The following is a 13,948-nucleotide window of genomic DNA, read 5'->3' on the forward strand; positions in this document are numbered from 1 at the left end:
ACTGACTCTGTACTTTATCCTGGAACCAGGGACAGCTACATAATTTGCAAGGGCTGGACAAAATGAAAGAGCGGAGATTCTTGTTCAAAAAGCAAAAGCAAAGCTTTTTCCTTCCTTCCACAGCCTCTCAGTCTGTCATGGTGGTTCTTCATTTGTTATTTAATGTCCAGATCACTCAGACAAGGAAATACTCTGGGCAGATCCCCACAGGCACGCAGCGTTCTGCCCCACAATTTGCTACAGACAGCACACGTGCCCTAACCAGAGCCAAACCCAGACCTGTGCTGGCACCCAGTCCCTGCTGGGAATGGAGGGTGACAACTGTGATTGGGTGGGGACAGGTGAGAATCCATCGGGGGTGGCAGGACCCCCAGCATAGGCTCCATTGCCTCATCAGACTGCACTTCCAAAACTTAAGTTCAGAGATAAAGTGATTAAAAATGTCAAGATAGAGACTGCAGAGCACTAACTCCCAAGTACGGTGGCCCCTTTGGAGCATAGCCTTGTGAGACTGCCATGGCTACACAGCCTAGAGTGGCCCAGCCTGGGACCTCTCTCCCCTCCAGGGTCCCCTGTGGCCCCTCGTTGAACAGTGAGGAGGAAGCTGCAGGAGGGCAGGAAATTCCAGGTGCTGCTGGCACCCTTTTAGCTTTAACCGTGGGCTCGGGAGGCTGCGGCCCTGGTTCTCATTTTCCGGCAGCTCCATAAATCCTAGGGCCTGTCTCTCAGGCTCCTCATCCTCTTTTGTTCCCAGGATGGTGTGAGAGGTCCTAGCCTGCTTCTCACAGGCTGGGAAGTAAAGGCTTCTTCAGTTACAACTCAAGATGCCCCTAGGTTCCAGGATGAAGCTGCGCCCTCCTTAGCCCCTGAGTCTGACTTTGTGGACTCTCAGGAGCCTAGACCAGGGGTCAGAAGCCTCCTTGACTCCTTGCTTCCCTGACATACCATCCGGAACAAATTTCCCAAAGTTGTCTCTCGGCCCTCTCCACCTTGTCCATTTGCTCCTGTTGGTAGACAGGTAGGTAGGCCTGGATAAAACGGTCCCCATCCTAAGGCCCCAAATCTGTAAACGAACATCGCCTTACATGACAAAAAGGACTTTGCAGGTGTGATGAAATGAGGATTTTGAGATGGAGAGTGCAAATTCATATGTTGAAACCTTAATCTAGTGCCTCAGAATGTTTTTGAGGGCCTTGAAAGAAGCGATTAAGTTAAAACAGGGCCATCAGAATGGGCCTAATCCAATCTGACTGATGTCCTTGAAAGAAGAGGAAACCGGATGCAAGGAGAGACGTGGGATGGTGTGCTCAGAGGGGAAAGGCCATGTGAGGACCCAGGGAGGGGGACGTCTGCACGCCAAGGAGAGAGGCGTCAGGAAAAACCAAACCTGCCGACACCTTGATCTCAGACACCAGCCTCCAGAACTGTGAAAAAAACTAATTTCTGGTTTTTAAGCCACCAAATCTAGAGTGATATGCTAGAGGTGGGACTGGGGACTTAATCACAAAGGTTCTCTCTTTTATTTTTTCGGCTGTGTTGGGTCTTCATTGCTGTGAGTGCTTTCCCCTAGTTATGGTGAGTGGGGACTACTCTCTAGTTGCGGTGCCCGGACTTCTCATTGCGGTGGCTTCTCTCGTGAAGCACAGGCTCTAGGTGCGAGGGCTTCAGTAGTTGCAGCATGGGGGCTCAGTAGTTGTGGTGCACTGGCGCAGTTGCTCCGCAACATGTGGGAACTTCCTGGACCAGGGATTGAACCCGTGTCTCCTGTGTTGGCAGGCAGATTCTTTACCAGAGCCACCTGGGAAGCCCATCACTAGCGTTCTTATTAAAGGAGGCAGGAGGATCAGAGATAAAGGAAATGTGACAACAGAAGCAGAGGGTCAGAATCAGAGACTTGAAGATGCTATACTCCTGGCTTTTTTTTTTAAGTGACTTAAAACAATGATCATATGTTAGAATTTTTTCTCTTGGCTTTAAAGATAGAAGAAGGGGTCACCATCCAAGGAATGCAGATGGCTTCTAGAAGCTAGAAAAGCCAAGGAAACATCCTCCCCGGTGCCTCCAGAAGGAACCAGATCTGGGGACATCTTGATTTTATACCCAGAAGATTCATCTTGGAGTTCAGACCCCCAGAACCATAAGAGAATTAATTTCTGTTGTTTTAAGCCAATAGTTTGTGATAAACTGTTACAACAGCCACTGGAAACTAATACCCACCCACTCCAATTGCCACCAACTCAGCATTGTTTTCTAAGAAATCTGCTTTAAAAAAGTGTTCCAAGCCCCTCCCACCGGATCTCACTTGCAGCAAGGCCTTTTCTCAGCAGATACCAGCAAGCTCATTCAAGTGTGATACCTCAAATGCCTTTTGGGGGTCCTGGGCACAGCCAGGCCAGTGTGAATGGTTTGGTGAGGGGTTTGCTGGGCCGTGGGGAGAGCCCTGCTCACATCCTAGACACAAGCTGCCACCTTCTGCACAGAATCAGACTCACATGTCACTGAACCCTGCTCTGGGTGTGGGAAGGACGAGGCCCCCCGGGGCAGTGGGGCAGCTCCCAAGGCCTCCAAACCAAAGCTGGAGCAACTGATAACCTTCTAGCAGCATAGCAGACCGAGTCTGTCTGCACGTTATCTTGCTGATTTTTGTTCCCAATCAAGGATCTATCTGCCAGTGTCACTGGCTGTCCTTCTTCCCCTCCTCCCCTATCGCCTTGCATCTGAAGGAGGGCTGGAAGCCTGCCTTTCAAGCAGCTTTTTTTTCCATTGCCTTCACTTTCCCCGCCTGGTTAGGCTGAAGTTTATGTCAGGCAGTGCCACTTCCCCCCATCTTGTCAGGGACCTTGATGTTTCTTAGCCTCAGGGGCTGAGGTCAAAGAAGAGACAAAATAAAAGCAGAGAAAGAGACAAAAAGGCAGAAGAGGATTCTGGGGAAGGAAAGCCTCCCGGCAAGCCTGGCAAGAGGCTCTGATGCCTTAAGATGGTGATACCTGAGTTCGACGGCAGGTGGGAATAGGTGGTATATGTGTCTGCTTCTTTTCAGCTTTGGCATTGGAAAAGACCCTGATGCAGGGAAAGACTGAGGGCAGGAGGGGAAGGGGGCGACAGAGGATAAGATGGCTGGATGGCATCATCGACACAACAGACATAAGTTTGAGCAAACTTCGGGAGATGGTGAAGGACAAGGGAAGCCTGGTGTCCTGCCACCCATGGGGTCGCAAAGAGTAGGACACAACAGTGAACGAACAACAACATGCTGGCTTAGCAACACGATCCTCTCCTTAAGACAGAGTTAAAAGGAATCTTAAGAATAAACTTTCCCAATTCCCTCATTTTACAGGCATAAACTGAAGCTCCGAGAAATTAAATGGCTTGCTCGAGATCACGTGGTTTTTTTGGCGCAGCACCAGGCCTCGACCTGCTGCTACTGCTGCTAAGTCGCTTCAGTTGTGTCCGACTCTGTGGGACCCCATAGACGGCAGCCCACCAGACTTCCCCGTCCCTGGGATTCTCCAGGCAAGAACACTGGAGTGGGTTGCCATTTCCTTCTCCAATGCATGAAAGTGACAAGTGAAAGTGAAGTCGCTCAGTCGTGTCCGACTCCCAGTGACCCCATGGACTGCAGCCTACTAGGCTCCTCCACCCATGGGATTTTCCAGGCAAGAGTACTGGAGTGGGTTGCTATTTCCTTCTTCAGGCCTCAACCTAGGTCTTTTAAATCCTCAAAGGGCCTCTAGAAGGAAGTAGGAGGAACTGGAGGAATGACATGGGAAGATGGGGGCGTGTTTCTTACATATTTCTCAGTTCAGTTTTACAAATTTATTTGATTCAACTTGGAAAAAGATAACAAATCCCTAAGTCTGGGGGGAGATGGGCAGGAAGAAGGAAGCAGGAGTTGAGAGGAGATTATGAACATCACAGTGGCTGTTGCACGTCCACATCCACGTCCACGTCCTGGCCCCGGGAAGCGGCGTGGAGGTGGAGCAGAGCTCAGGTCCGGAGGAACACCATGGTGAGGAGCCCTGGAGAGGGGAGGAAGAAAGAGCAAGGTCGTGTGTAGAGCCTGCTGGCTCTGTATACCCTCTTTCTAGCCCCCACTCTCCTCTCTCTGGGCCTGGATCCACTGGGCTCACCTAAGACGTAGGCTGCCACCAACTTTTGTCCCAGGGAGACGTGAAGGATCTGGGGCAGCTGGCTGCCAAGTTCATCCTGGAGCGGGAGCAGCAGGAAGGCCACAGAGACTGTGCCCATCAGCAAGAAGAGGAGGAAGGAGCTGGTGGCCAGTTGCGGGTGAGGGTCTGGGGAACAAGGGCTGTCAAGAGCTCCAGCCTCCACTCCTGGTCGGCCCAGGGAGGAGGCTGAAGGTGGAAGGTGTACCCACTTTTCGGTGGACACTGGAAGCGTCCTCTTCTCCCTGGAGCCCCTGTCCCCACAGCGCAAGAAACCCTCTCCCCTCTGGTCCCTCATCATTTTCCGCTCTTCAGCTCTGCCTTGATTACTGGCTCCCGTGTACCTGTGTGTCAGGCAGGGACCTCTGTCTCCCATAGAACACAGCATAGTACGTAATTGCTCAACCCGCATTTCTTATTGAACTGAACTGAGCTGACACAGGATGGGAAGTACTGGAGTTAGAGCTAAAGGAAGAGTTTTTCTCTCTAGGTGGAGGCCAGAAACCAAGGAAACTGCGAAGTCTGCTTTTCCCCTAACCTGATATAAAATCTTAACTCTTAGAAATGTTACTATCAAAAAGCAAAAGGTTGAACCGGAAGGGAATTCCCTGGCGGTCCACTGGTTAGGACTCTGCGCTCACTTCCAGGACCCTGTGTTCCATACCTGGTCCGGGAATTAAGAGTCTGCAAGTCCAGAAGGGGCACCAAAAACCCCACAAAAACCCAGAACAACGACAACAACAAAAAAACCTCTTCTACTCCAAACGAACTCACCTCTTAGGTCATGCTAGGTTCCCCCCAAAGAACTCAAGAATTCCCATCCCCAAACTCACTCTCTGGGAAGGGCTGGGCTGTGGATGATGCTGTCCAGGAATGAGGCTCTGGGTGGGGCGTTGGGTCAGACTGTCCCTGAAGCTCAAGGGGGTACGCTGGGGCCCTCAGAACCGAGGTGATGTCCTTGCGCCCCACCACTCGGCCCTCTGTTCCCTCCTCAGAGAGCTCAATGCGGAAGCGATCCTGGACATCATAGTTCCTGGGATGGGGGGCCACGTGGCGAATCACACTGGTCGGGAGAAAAGAGAGGCCCATTGAGGGGCAGTGATCCAAGTGAATCCAGGCCCCACCCTCCCAGGAAACTCCCCCTTAGGGATGCAGACAGAAGGTGGGGAAAAACAGGCTGAAGAGCACCAGCTCTGAGACCAAAGTCACAGCAGGGTAAATCAGAGAAAGCTGGCAGCGACCACTGGCTTTCATCAGCCTCCCCACCCGCTCACTCACATGTCAATGCAGGACTGGGGCTTCACGTATCCTTCCGCGTCAAACACTGTGTATTTGGCAGGTGCTGTGCACAGCACTGGGGGAAAAGGCACAGAGAGATCGATCGACTACTGCCTCAGAGAATCCTGCACAAGCCTCGCCCATGGAGTCCCCCCAGCCTTCTACCCTAGGACTGGACTTGACCCTTCCATTCTGCCAAGGCCGGACAGTCAACCGTACTCATCTGACTCCTCCAGCCCACCCAGCTCCCCAGCCTATTGCCGCCAGTCCCCACATCCCGAGTATGAGGCGCCCATCCCCTTCACCTCGGAAGCGAAGCACTGCTCCCGTGGGGTTATAGAGGGTCAGCAGCTGCCGGGGTCCGCTCCGTTGGTCCGCCCTGAATACTAGATCCGGGGGAAAGACGAGGACCGGGACAACAGGTCCCGAGGGAGGAGGGGCGCCCCGGGACCCCCGCCCAGGAGCCCCCGGACCCACCAGCTCCTGGTCCTGGGGCGCCCCACGGCGCATGCAAGCTCTGGGCGGTGGAACATCCGAGGGCAGAGCTCAGGGGACGGGGCCTGGAGTATAAAGCTGAGGGGTGAGAGGGGCGAAGAGAACGGGATGAGACCGTAAAGCAGGGCGTGGGGTGATTCCGCCGCCGCCGCCGCCTCAGAACCCCGCTAGATAAGGCCCCCCCAGCAGACCAGGCCCAGGTCCCCCAAACCCTTCTCCCCCAGCAGCGCCCTGGGTCCCCTTAAGCCCCGCCCCCAAGCCCTACCTCGAGGGTCACGCCCACCCGGGAAACCCGGCCCCTCGCGCCTCCCAGCCCAGGCCCTAGTCTTCCGTCTTAGTTCCTGATCTCCATAATCCCCGCCCCTTCCGGGCGCCCGGGGCACCCGCCCCCTGCCTCCGAGGCCCGATTCCGCCGGCCGCCGCGGCCTCTTCCGGAGCTGCTCTTTCCGCCTCTTGCTGTCCTGTATCTGGGCCTCCGATCACTTCCTGAGCTTGTTGGGCTTCCGTCGGGCTCGGAAGCTCACCTCCGGTCACAGCACCTGCCAATCAACCTGTGGCCGGACCAGGGCTGCCATCTTTCCGGGAGACCGTTCCTGCACTTCCGCCGTACGGTCTCTATCATTGGCCCGGGCGGCCTCGACTCAACTATGACTGTTCGCTGATTGGTGCGCCTAAAGCGGTGATTGGCTTGATTCCAGTGACGTAACCCTTGACGAGCGTTTCGGGCTAGAACGCTAACCCTGGAATAAGTGGGGCGGCGGGCTAGGGAAAGGGGCCCGAGCGAAGATGGGAGTCGGGCTTTGTTCCTTCCTCCCACCCTTGAGGCTGTCCGAATCACTACAATCACATCCCACAAGGGAGCTCTCTTTCCTTTTTCCTCTTCAATCCCAGGCTCTCCTAAGAGCTTCCGCAGCAACAAAAGTTTTCTACAGTACTAGTTGAATGTTGCTCCCCATTGGACTCGGATCTATGCCCACAGCACTTCTCTTGATTCCTTACTGCGCGGAGCTCATCATATTTGCAGAGGGAATTATGGTTCAGTCCTGCTGCTCACATCATCCCACCGAATCAACTCCACTCTCAGACGAGGAAACAATCTCAACAAGGTGAAGAATGTCACCCCAGGCCACACACTTGGTTAGCAGTGGAGCAAAACAAAGTTAATCTTACCTGAAAGTCTTCTCTGCACCCTGTCAAATATAGAATCTCCCTTTGCCTTCCTCTTATCATGCTTTTGTGTTCTTCGTTCATAGCACTCCTATAGCTACTTGACCTCGGTGTTTAGTTTATCTCTGTTCAGGTAGAATGTGCTCTCCTCTTCACAAGAGCTGGGACTCTGTTTTGTTGTATTTTTGGCACCTGAAACAGTCCCTGACATTTGGAATGAACAAATGAGTGAGTGACTAAGATGAACTTCTGAGCTGAGATCTGATTGAAGGTAGGAAGTGGACCACAAGATGTCTGTGGAGAATTCCAGATCTAGGGAACAGCAAGAGCAAAACCTGGAAGCAAATGTGTACTAGAAATGGCCAACGGGCCAGTGTGATGGAAGAGGCTGAATGGGAGATAATACTCAGAGATGAGAGGAGGTGAGAGAGAGGACACAGATCACCTAGAGCCTCAGAGCCCATAGTAGGACTTCAGATTCTATGCTGAGACTAATGGGAAACTATGGCAGAGTTATTTTAATTTTTTTTTTTTTTTGACTGTGCCACGTGGCTTATAGGATCTTAATTCCCTGACCAGGGATTGAACTCGGGCCCTCGGCAGTAAAAGTGCAGAGTCTTAATCACTGGACCGCCAGGGAATTCCCTTAATTTGTTTTTTTAAAACAGCTTTATTGAGATATCTTTGACATATAAAAATTGTATATATTTAAGATGTACAACTGGACATTTTGATATATGTATACATTGTGAAAAGATTGCCACAGTCAAGCTAATTTACATATCCATCACCTCTGCATATTAATAGTTGCCATTTTGTGTGTGTGTGTAGAATATGGGAGAATTTTGAGCAAAGGGGTGACAAGATTCAATTTACATTCTTCCCTGTAGTAACCCTTGAGTTGAATGAAGGAATGAAAACAAATCCTCCAAGAGCACCAAAACCATAGAAATGGAAATGTGACCCCTTCCTCAATCTAGAAACATTTATTTGAATAAGAAAAGGGTCCCCTAGGGCCAGGGTGTGGAGGTTGGCTTGGGCTCAGGCCTGAGACCCGAGCAGCCTAAACAGGCTTGGAGGGGCACTTCCTGCTGAGGTTGGTGAGGATCTGGTGCTGGGTGGGCCGGTGGAGAACCACGAAGCTCTCTGGAGGAAGGATGGGACCTCTGTTCTTGTCCACCTGGCCCATCAGCAGGTAACTGATTCCTAGGGAAGGGGAGAGAGGGACTGAGGATCTGTGTAACTGAGAGTTTATAGAAATATCGCCTCACCCCAGTCCCTCAGGTTCTGCCACCTCCATCGTTTTCATGAGGCTCAGTCTCCCTCTACAGTTCCACATCTCCGTTACCTTTCTTCATGGGGGGGCACTGCTTGCAGGGCACATAAAACTTCAGGAGGGTGTCCGTGGGTGGAGAGGGCAGGTCCAGGCCTCCGGTTTTGTAAACACCAGTGACATTGACAGTTGCTGTGAGACCCTCCCCTGGGCCCCGCACCATGGACTTAATCATTCCTGTCACCACTGTGGGAGAGAGGGGCGAGAGGTGAAACTGGAGGCCAGGGCAGGGCTGGAACCAGAAGTTGGGGGAGAGCTTTGGGGACAGGAGCGGTTATAGGCGCTGGAAGGGCAGAGCTGGGGGACGGGCTTCTTACCCAGGTCGCTGTTACAGAAGTGGCTCTGCAGGGTGCCTGTCCTCCGGCACTGCTTTGGGCAGGTGACACTGGGTGCATCTGGCGGGGGAGGGCGCACCCTTAGTGGAGGGCAACCTACCCAGCAGGGAGGAAGGACCACTTTCCCCACAAAAGCCTCACTGAACTTTTTCAGAGCTCTATCCAGCTTTGGGTCCCAGCACCCAGTGCCCGTCCTTAGCACAGAAGCAGCGCTCGTGGGTGCTGTATGAATGGGCGCAGGAAGGAACTCTGTCTGATGCAGCTCCCTGAGGCCTGCGTCGCTTCCTCTCCCTTTCCAGACTCACCCGGGCCCACCGGAGTTGCTTCTGCCTTAGGTGCGGCTTTGGATTTCTCTTCAGGTGGGACTTCAGGCTTGACTTTGGGCCCGGCTCCGGGCTTGGGGCCCAAGCCGACCTCCCCTGGGACTCCTTCGGTGGCGCCCCGAGGCTGGGTCCTGTAGGAGGCCGAGAAGCCGTCGGCCGTGACGCTGAGGTCCGAGACGAACTGGACGAGGAGCTCGTTCCCTTCGGAGGTGATGGAACTGCGGGCGGCGGGGCATCGGGGGAGGTGTCAGGCGGGTAGCGCATCCTGCTCCCTGCCCTGGCCGGCGGCCTTTTGACCCTTGCCCCACGGCTAGCTGCATCAGCTTCTCGATTTCGCAAGCTCCACTGGCCTCGTGATCCAAGGACCCCAGGCCTGGCGCCAAGCCTCGGCCTGGGCCGCTATCTGCTCCGCCCACCCGGTTTGGGGCGGACGCGTAGGCCGCCCGCGGCTTCAGCTAAGCCCCGCCCCTCCCGCCGGCCGCGGGGAGCCCCGGGCTACCGCACCTGGGGCTGTAGAGACGCCCCGACGCCGTCGCCCACCCAGGTGGCGCCCCCTCACCCCGGGACTGTGTCGCCGCAGAACTTTCCCAGCCGCTTGGCGTCGTCGCTCACGGGTCCGTTGAACACGCTGACAGAGTCGTAGCGGCAGTAGGAGTCGGGCTCCAGGTCAAACTTGCCGAAGGTCAGTGAGATCACCTGGCGGCGGGGCAGAGGCGGAGGCTGCGCAGGGGGACCCCGGGTGGCGGGAGGGTGCGGAGTTCTCACCTCCTCCACCCCGCCGCCGCCTCCGGGCCGCTCGCCGGGGCCTCCTGTCTCATCGCCCGCGGGCCCTGGAACCCACCTCTTAATGCATTCACACCGCGGCTCGGAGGAACACACACATTCACCGGAACCCTCCATCGCCGCAGTCCGCAAGGCCAAGCCCTGGCTCATTCTCAAGGAAAAGACCCAGAGTCTACCTCCAGCGTCACCATCACATACACACACGCACGAATCCGTTTATATATCAACATCGGGTACCTCGCTCTCGTAAGGCTCCTCACAGTTGTGATTTTACATGTTTTGTTTGGGTGCGAGCAGGTCTGGGTCTGTTTGTGCTCCCCACCATGGCAAGCTCAGTGCTGGGGACATTGTCGATGTTCAGTAAATCTTTTGCAGTCTGCATGCTGGAGGGCGCCGCCCGGGTCCCCGAGGGCAACCGGGGCAGGGGGTCAGTACCTGGTCCGGGGGCGCGATGATGTGCCAGGAACAGCTGATGCCAGGGGGGTAATCGGACTCGGGCCAGTTGGGCGTGGTCAGGGTTCCCTGGGCCTTCTCCAGCCGCCCCCCGCAAAATTGGTGCTCTGGGGAGGGGAGAAAGGAGTGGGGGTGGGGGGCGGTGGAGACCCTCGTCAGCTGGAGGAGACCGTGCAGAAAGCTCAGATGTCTGGGTCTCAGGAGGAGGGGGCGAGAGGAGGGAGAGGAAAGAAGGGGGGAAGGTTAGCAGAGATGGGGCTTGGCCGAGCGGGGCTCGGGGAGGTTTTGGACCAATGGGCGCCCAGGCGGGCGGTGGAAGAGTGGGGAGGAACTGACTGGACCCGCTCCCTTCTTGCCCCTCCCCCTGACCCGAGGCCACATTGCTCCTCTTCCCCTGGGAGATCCCATCTCCCCGGCCCGGCAGAAAAGTCCCCATCACGGCTGGAAGTCCCCTTGCTGTGAGGGTGCCCTCAAATTGGGGCACAGCCCCGAGGCCCCTCTGGGGAAGTCCCCGCCTTAAAGATTTTAAGGAGACTTCTGCCGCCAGGGGGGGGTGATGGGACCGCAATCGGGAGCCCCCGGGCTGGGTGTAGGGGGCTCCGGGTCGGGGGGAACCTAGTCCCCCAGCCCGGGGGTGCCCCCCGCGCCCATCAGAGGGAGCCCGATTGCGGACGGGGGCGGGCGTTACTCACCGTCCCAGTAACCCCAGGCCGCCCATTCCACCCGCGGGTCGGTGACCCATTTCCGCCTCGCGCCTGGGGGGGGCCCTGGAAGAGGGGGTGGGTGGGAGCGGGAGGAGGGAGAGAAGACGGGGAGGAGGGACTGAAGGGGCAGTTAGTGAGGAAGAAGGGTAAGGGAGATCATGGGGGCCCCAGGCTCTTGGGGTGGAGGTTAAGGCTGGGGTGGGGCCTGCGCCGGGGGCGGGGCCAGGAGAGGGGGGCGGCGGAGGTGAGGGAGGTCTCACCAGTGCCGGAGGTGGCCCGCCCGCTGTACCAGAGCAGGAAGCCTCGTCCTCCCGTGCCCTCGTCCGATCTCATCCTCAGGGTCACCTGGTTGCCGGAGGCGACTACAGGCGCGGGTCGGAAGGTCCCGCAGAAGCGTCCGAGTTGCTGGCCCGAGGTTCCAGACCCGGCAAAGATCTCCAGAGCATCGTACCGGCAGCTGGGGTGCTGCTCCAGGTCAAAGACTCGGAAGGAGAGGGACACAGTCTGGCTCTTAGGGACCTGACGGTGGGGACAGGGGCAGGGTCCTGCAAAGTCAGGCCAAACACCACCAGGCAGAGGGCACCTCTCTTTCCCCCAAGCGTTTCCTACAGAGACTGGGCCTAAAAGGGCCAGTCTGATGGTGCATGACTGCACCAAGACCCAAATGAGGTCTGTGGAGAGACCAGAGCGGGTGTGGATGAAGGTGGGAATGGACAAGCAGGCTCTGCATTAAGGTGTGAGGTCACTTGCCACGTGGTATTGTGGGCACTGACCAGAGGGGAGGGGGCTGGGACTTCCCCAGGGAGAAATGGTGGGACTTGGCAGGGAGGGAATTCCCTTAGCAGTCTGGCCTTTGGCTGCCTGGACCCAGGCCTCAGACACTTGGAGGAGGGAAGAGTGGCCACAAGGGCCTTCTCACCGTTATTGTCCAGATGCACTCCTTATTGGGAGGGTAGAGGTTGGGGAAACCCTCACTTGCCACGTAACCCGACTCCCCAGTCACATCCCCTCCGCACAGGAACACGGGTCTGGAGAACAGAAGAGAGGTCAGCTCTGAGTGGGGGTGTGCTGGAGAGGCGAGGAGGTAATGAGGATGGGAGGTGCGCAGGGAGCCAGGGGAATGGGGGAGGAAGGCCCAAGGGATCCGAGGCGGCCTCGGCCAGCCCGAACAGGACTGCGGTGGGAAACACTCCAGCAGAGGATCAGGGAAAGCAGGCCAGCCACTTGGTTGTCCCTCCAGCCCCTCAGAGTCCCTACCCCCCACCCCAACAGGAATTCCGGGAATCCTCCCCTCATTCTCCACCGCCCCCCCCCCCACCCTGCCTGGCAGTAAGGACAGGAGCCGCCTAACTACTTCCAGATGTGGACACAGACAGGAGGCCATGACAGGGGGTGGGTTGGGAAGGGGTGGGGGATGAGGCAGCCAGGGCCCTGCGCTCCCAACCTTTGCCCTTCTCTACTTCCAGCTAACAGCTTGAGTGTCTGACTCCCAAATCTCTCCCTTGCGCTCCCCTCTTCCCCCCACCATCTTCAGTTCCCTCCTGGAATCCTGACGTCCAGCCACCAGGCAAGTTCAAGGTCTTGGTGCTCTCAGGTTCCATGAGGGGGGGCCAAGGGTCTAGATCGATGCGGAGAGGATGGATGGTGGAGGAATGGGGAGCAGTGGTGACCCACAGGAAACACTGGTCTGGCAGCAGGGAAGGAGGACTTGGGGGCCAGAGAAGGGTAGGGAGATGTGGCGGTGGCGGGGCGGTTGTTAGCAAAAGAAGCCACCAGATCTACAGGGATAACCCCTTCCCCCGCCTGGAATTAGGGATTTGAAGCTCACTCAAGCCATCTGGAAGGTGCCAAGAGACCTACCTGGTGTAGTTGGGGGTCTGGCCATGGGTGAAAGGCAGCAGCAGAGCCCAGGCAGTGAGGAGGGGCCCCAAGAGGGAGGCTGTGGCAGCAGGCAGCATGGCCAGGGGCGGGGGTGGAGAGAAGTGCTGGGGTCTTCAAGACAGAGGCAGCGGCTGAGTGCAGCAGCAGCAGCGGCAGCAGCAGCGCGGATAATCAGTGCCAGATGAGGCAGCCTCGGGCGTGTGGGCGTGGGGACTGGCCAGTGGGGCGGGCGGCGGGGAAGGCGGGACAGGGAGAGAAGAGCCGGGACAGTGGCGAGTCCAGGGGCCTCTCTAGGTCCAGGACACACAAATACTGACCTAGTGGGGCGGGGGTGGAGCAATGAAGGGCAGAGCGAGCATCAGGCTCTCAGCATAATCCAGGCGGTCCAGGAATGTCTTCAGCAACCCTGCTCTGTCCAGAGCCCAAGCATCCTTCCAGCACAGCTTGGGGTCCTTCCTGTGGACCCTCCAGCCCACCCCGTGCACCTCCCCATTCCCACTTCCTCAGCACCCAGAGGAAGTCCTTCTCTGGACTCCCAACCTCTAATCACTCACTTCCTGACCACCCCGTGGCTCCAGCTTATTTTCAACTTCAAATGTTTACTGTCCTCTCCCTCCAAGGGCCAGACCAGGCCACAGAGAAAGAATGTTGCTTACCCATCTTCTTTCTCAAATACTTGGAGGTATGGGTAGGGGGTGGGAGGCATGGTATGTGGGCAAAGGGAGTGTCTTCTTTATGGAGGAAGGGGAGGATGGAGTAGAAAATAAGGGAAAGGACAACGTGTAAGCTCAGATCTGGAAGGAAAGCAGGAGGAGAGTGGTTGGGGGTGGCTGGCTGCTCTGGGATGGAGTCAGAAGGAAGCGACTTGCACAGTCTGGTGGATGGAGGATCCAAGTGGCAGAACCAAGTAGGGGCTGGAGAGGAGAGGAAGCTGATGGATGCAGGAACTGACAGCCTGAGCTGCTTCTACTCTGCACCCCACCCCCACCCCCAGGTTCCTCCCAGGCCCCAGGGTTCCAAACCAGGCCTC

General features: G+C 56.5%; 2 protein-coding genes across 5 annotated transcripts; both read right to left on the reverse strand.

Moving 5' to 3' along the window:
- Positions 1-3,801: 3,801 nt before the first annotated feature.
- MOSPD3 (motile sperm domain containing 3) lies at positions 3,802-6,607 on the reverse strand. 4 transcript variants are annotated; one of them, XM_005893173.3, is made up of 6 exons: positions 6,464-6,607; positions 5,750-6,017; positions 5,445-5,520; positions 5,000-5,229; positions 4,131-4,295; positions 3,802-4,019 (listed from the first exon to the last, which is right to left on the reverse strand). In XM_005893173.3, exons 2-6 carry the CDS (start codon positions 5,952-5,954, stop codon positions 3,988-3,990), a joined length of 708 nt encoding a protein of 235 aa, XP_005893235.1. In that variant the 5' UTR covers positions 5,955-6,017; positions 6,464-6,607; the 3' UTR covers positions 3,802-3,987. The 4 variants fall into 4 exon arrangements, 3 of the variants coding, with proteins under 3 accessions (XP_005893235.1, XP_070218893.1, XP_070218892.1); XM_070362792.1 differs by lacking the exon at positions 6,464-6,607 and adding an exon at positions 6,205-6,356; XR_011462652.1 differs by lacking the exon at positions 6,464-6,607 and having other exon boundaries at positions 4,131-4,309; positions 5,750-6,193.
- A 1,149-nt stretch (positions 6,608-7,756) lies between these two features.
- On the reverse strand, positions 7,757-13,109 carry PCOLCE (procollagen C-endopeptidase enhancer). The gene is made up of 9 exons (XM_005893172.3): positions 12,898-13,109; positions 11,957-12,065; positions 11,298-11,556; positions 10,316-10,440; positions 9,657-9,793; positions 9,080-9,315; positions 8,757-8,834; positions 8,455-8,625; positions 7,757-8,312 (listed from the first exon to the last, which is right to left on the reverse strand). Exons 1-9 carry the CDS (start codon positions 12,993-12,995, stop codon positions 8,170-8,172), a joined length of 1,356 nt encoding a protein of 451 aa, XP_005893234.2. The 5' UTR covers positions 12,996-13,109; the 3' UTR covers positions 7,757-8,169.
- Positions 13,110-13,948: the final 839 nt, after the last annotated feature.

The sequence above is a fragment of the Bos mutus genome, chromosome 25 (genome assembly GCF_027580195.1).
Source record: "Bos mutus isolate GX-2022 chromosome 25, NWIPB_WYAK_1.1, whole genome shotgun sequence".
In the NCBI taxonomy this organism is placed as follows: Eukaryota; Metazoa; Chordata; class Mammalia; order Artiodactyla; family Bovidae; genus Bos; species Bos mutus.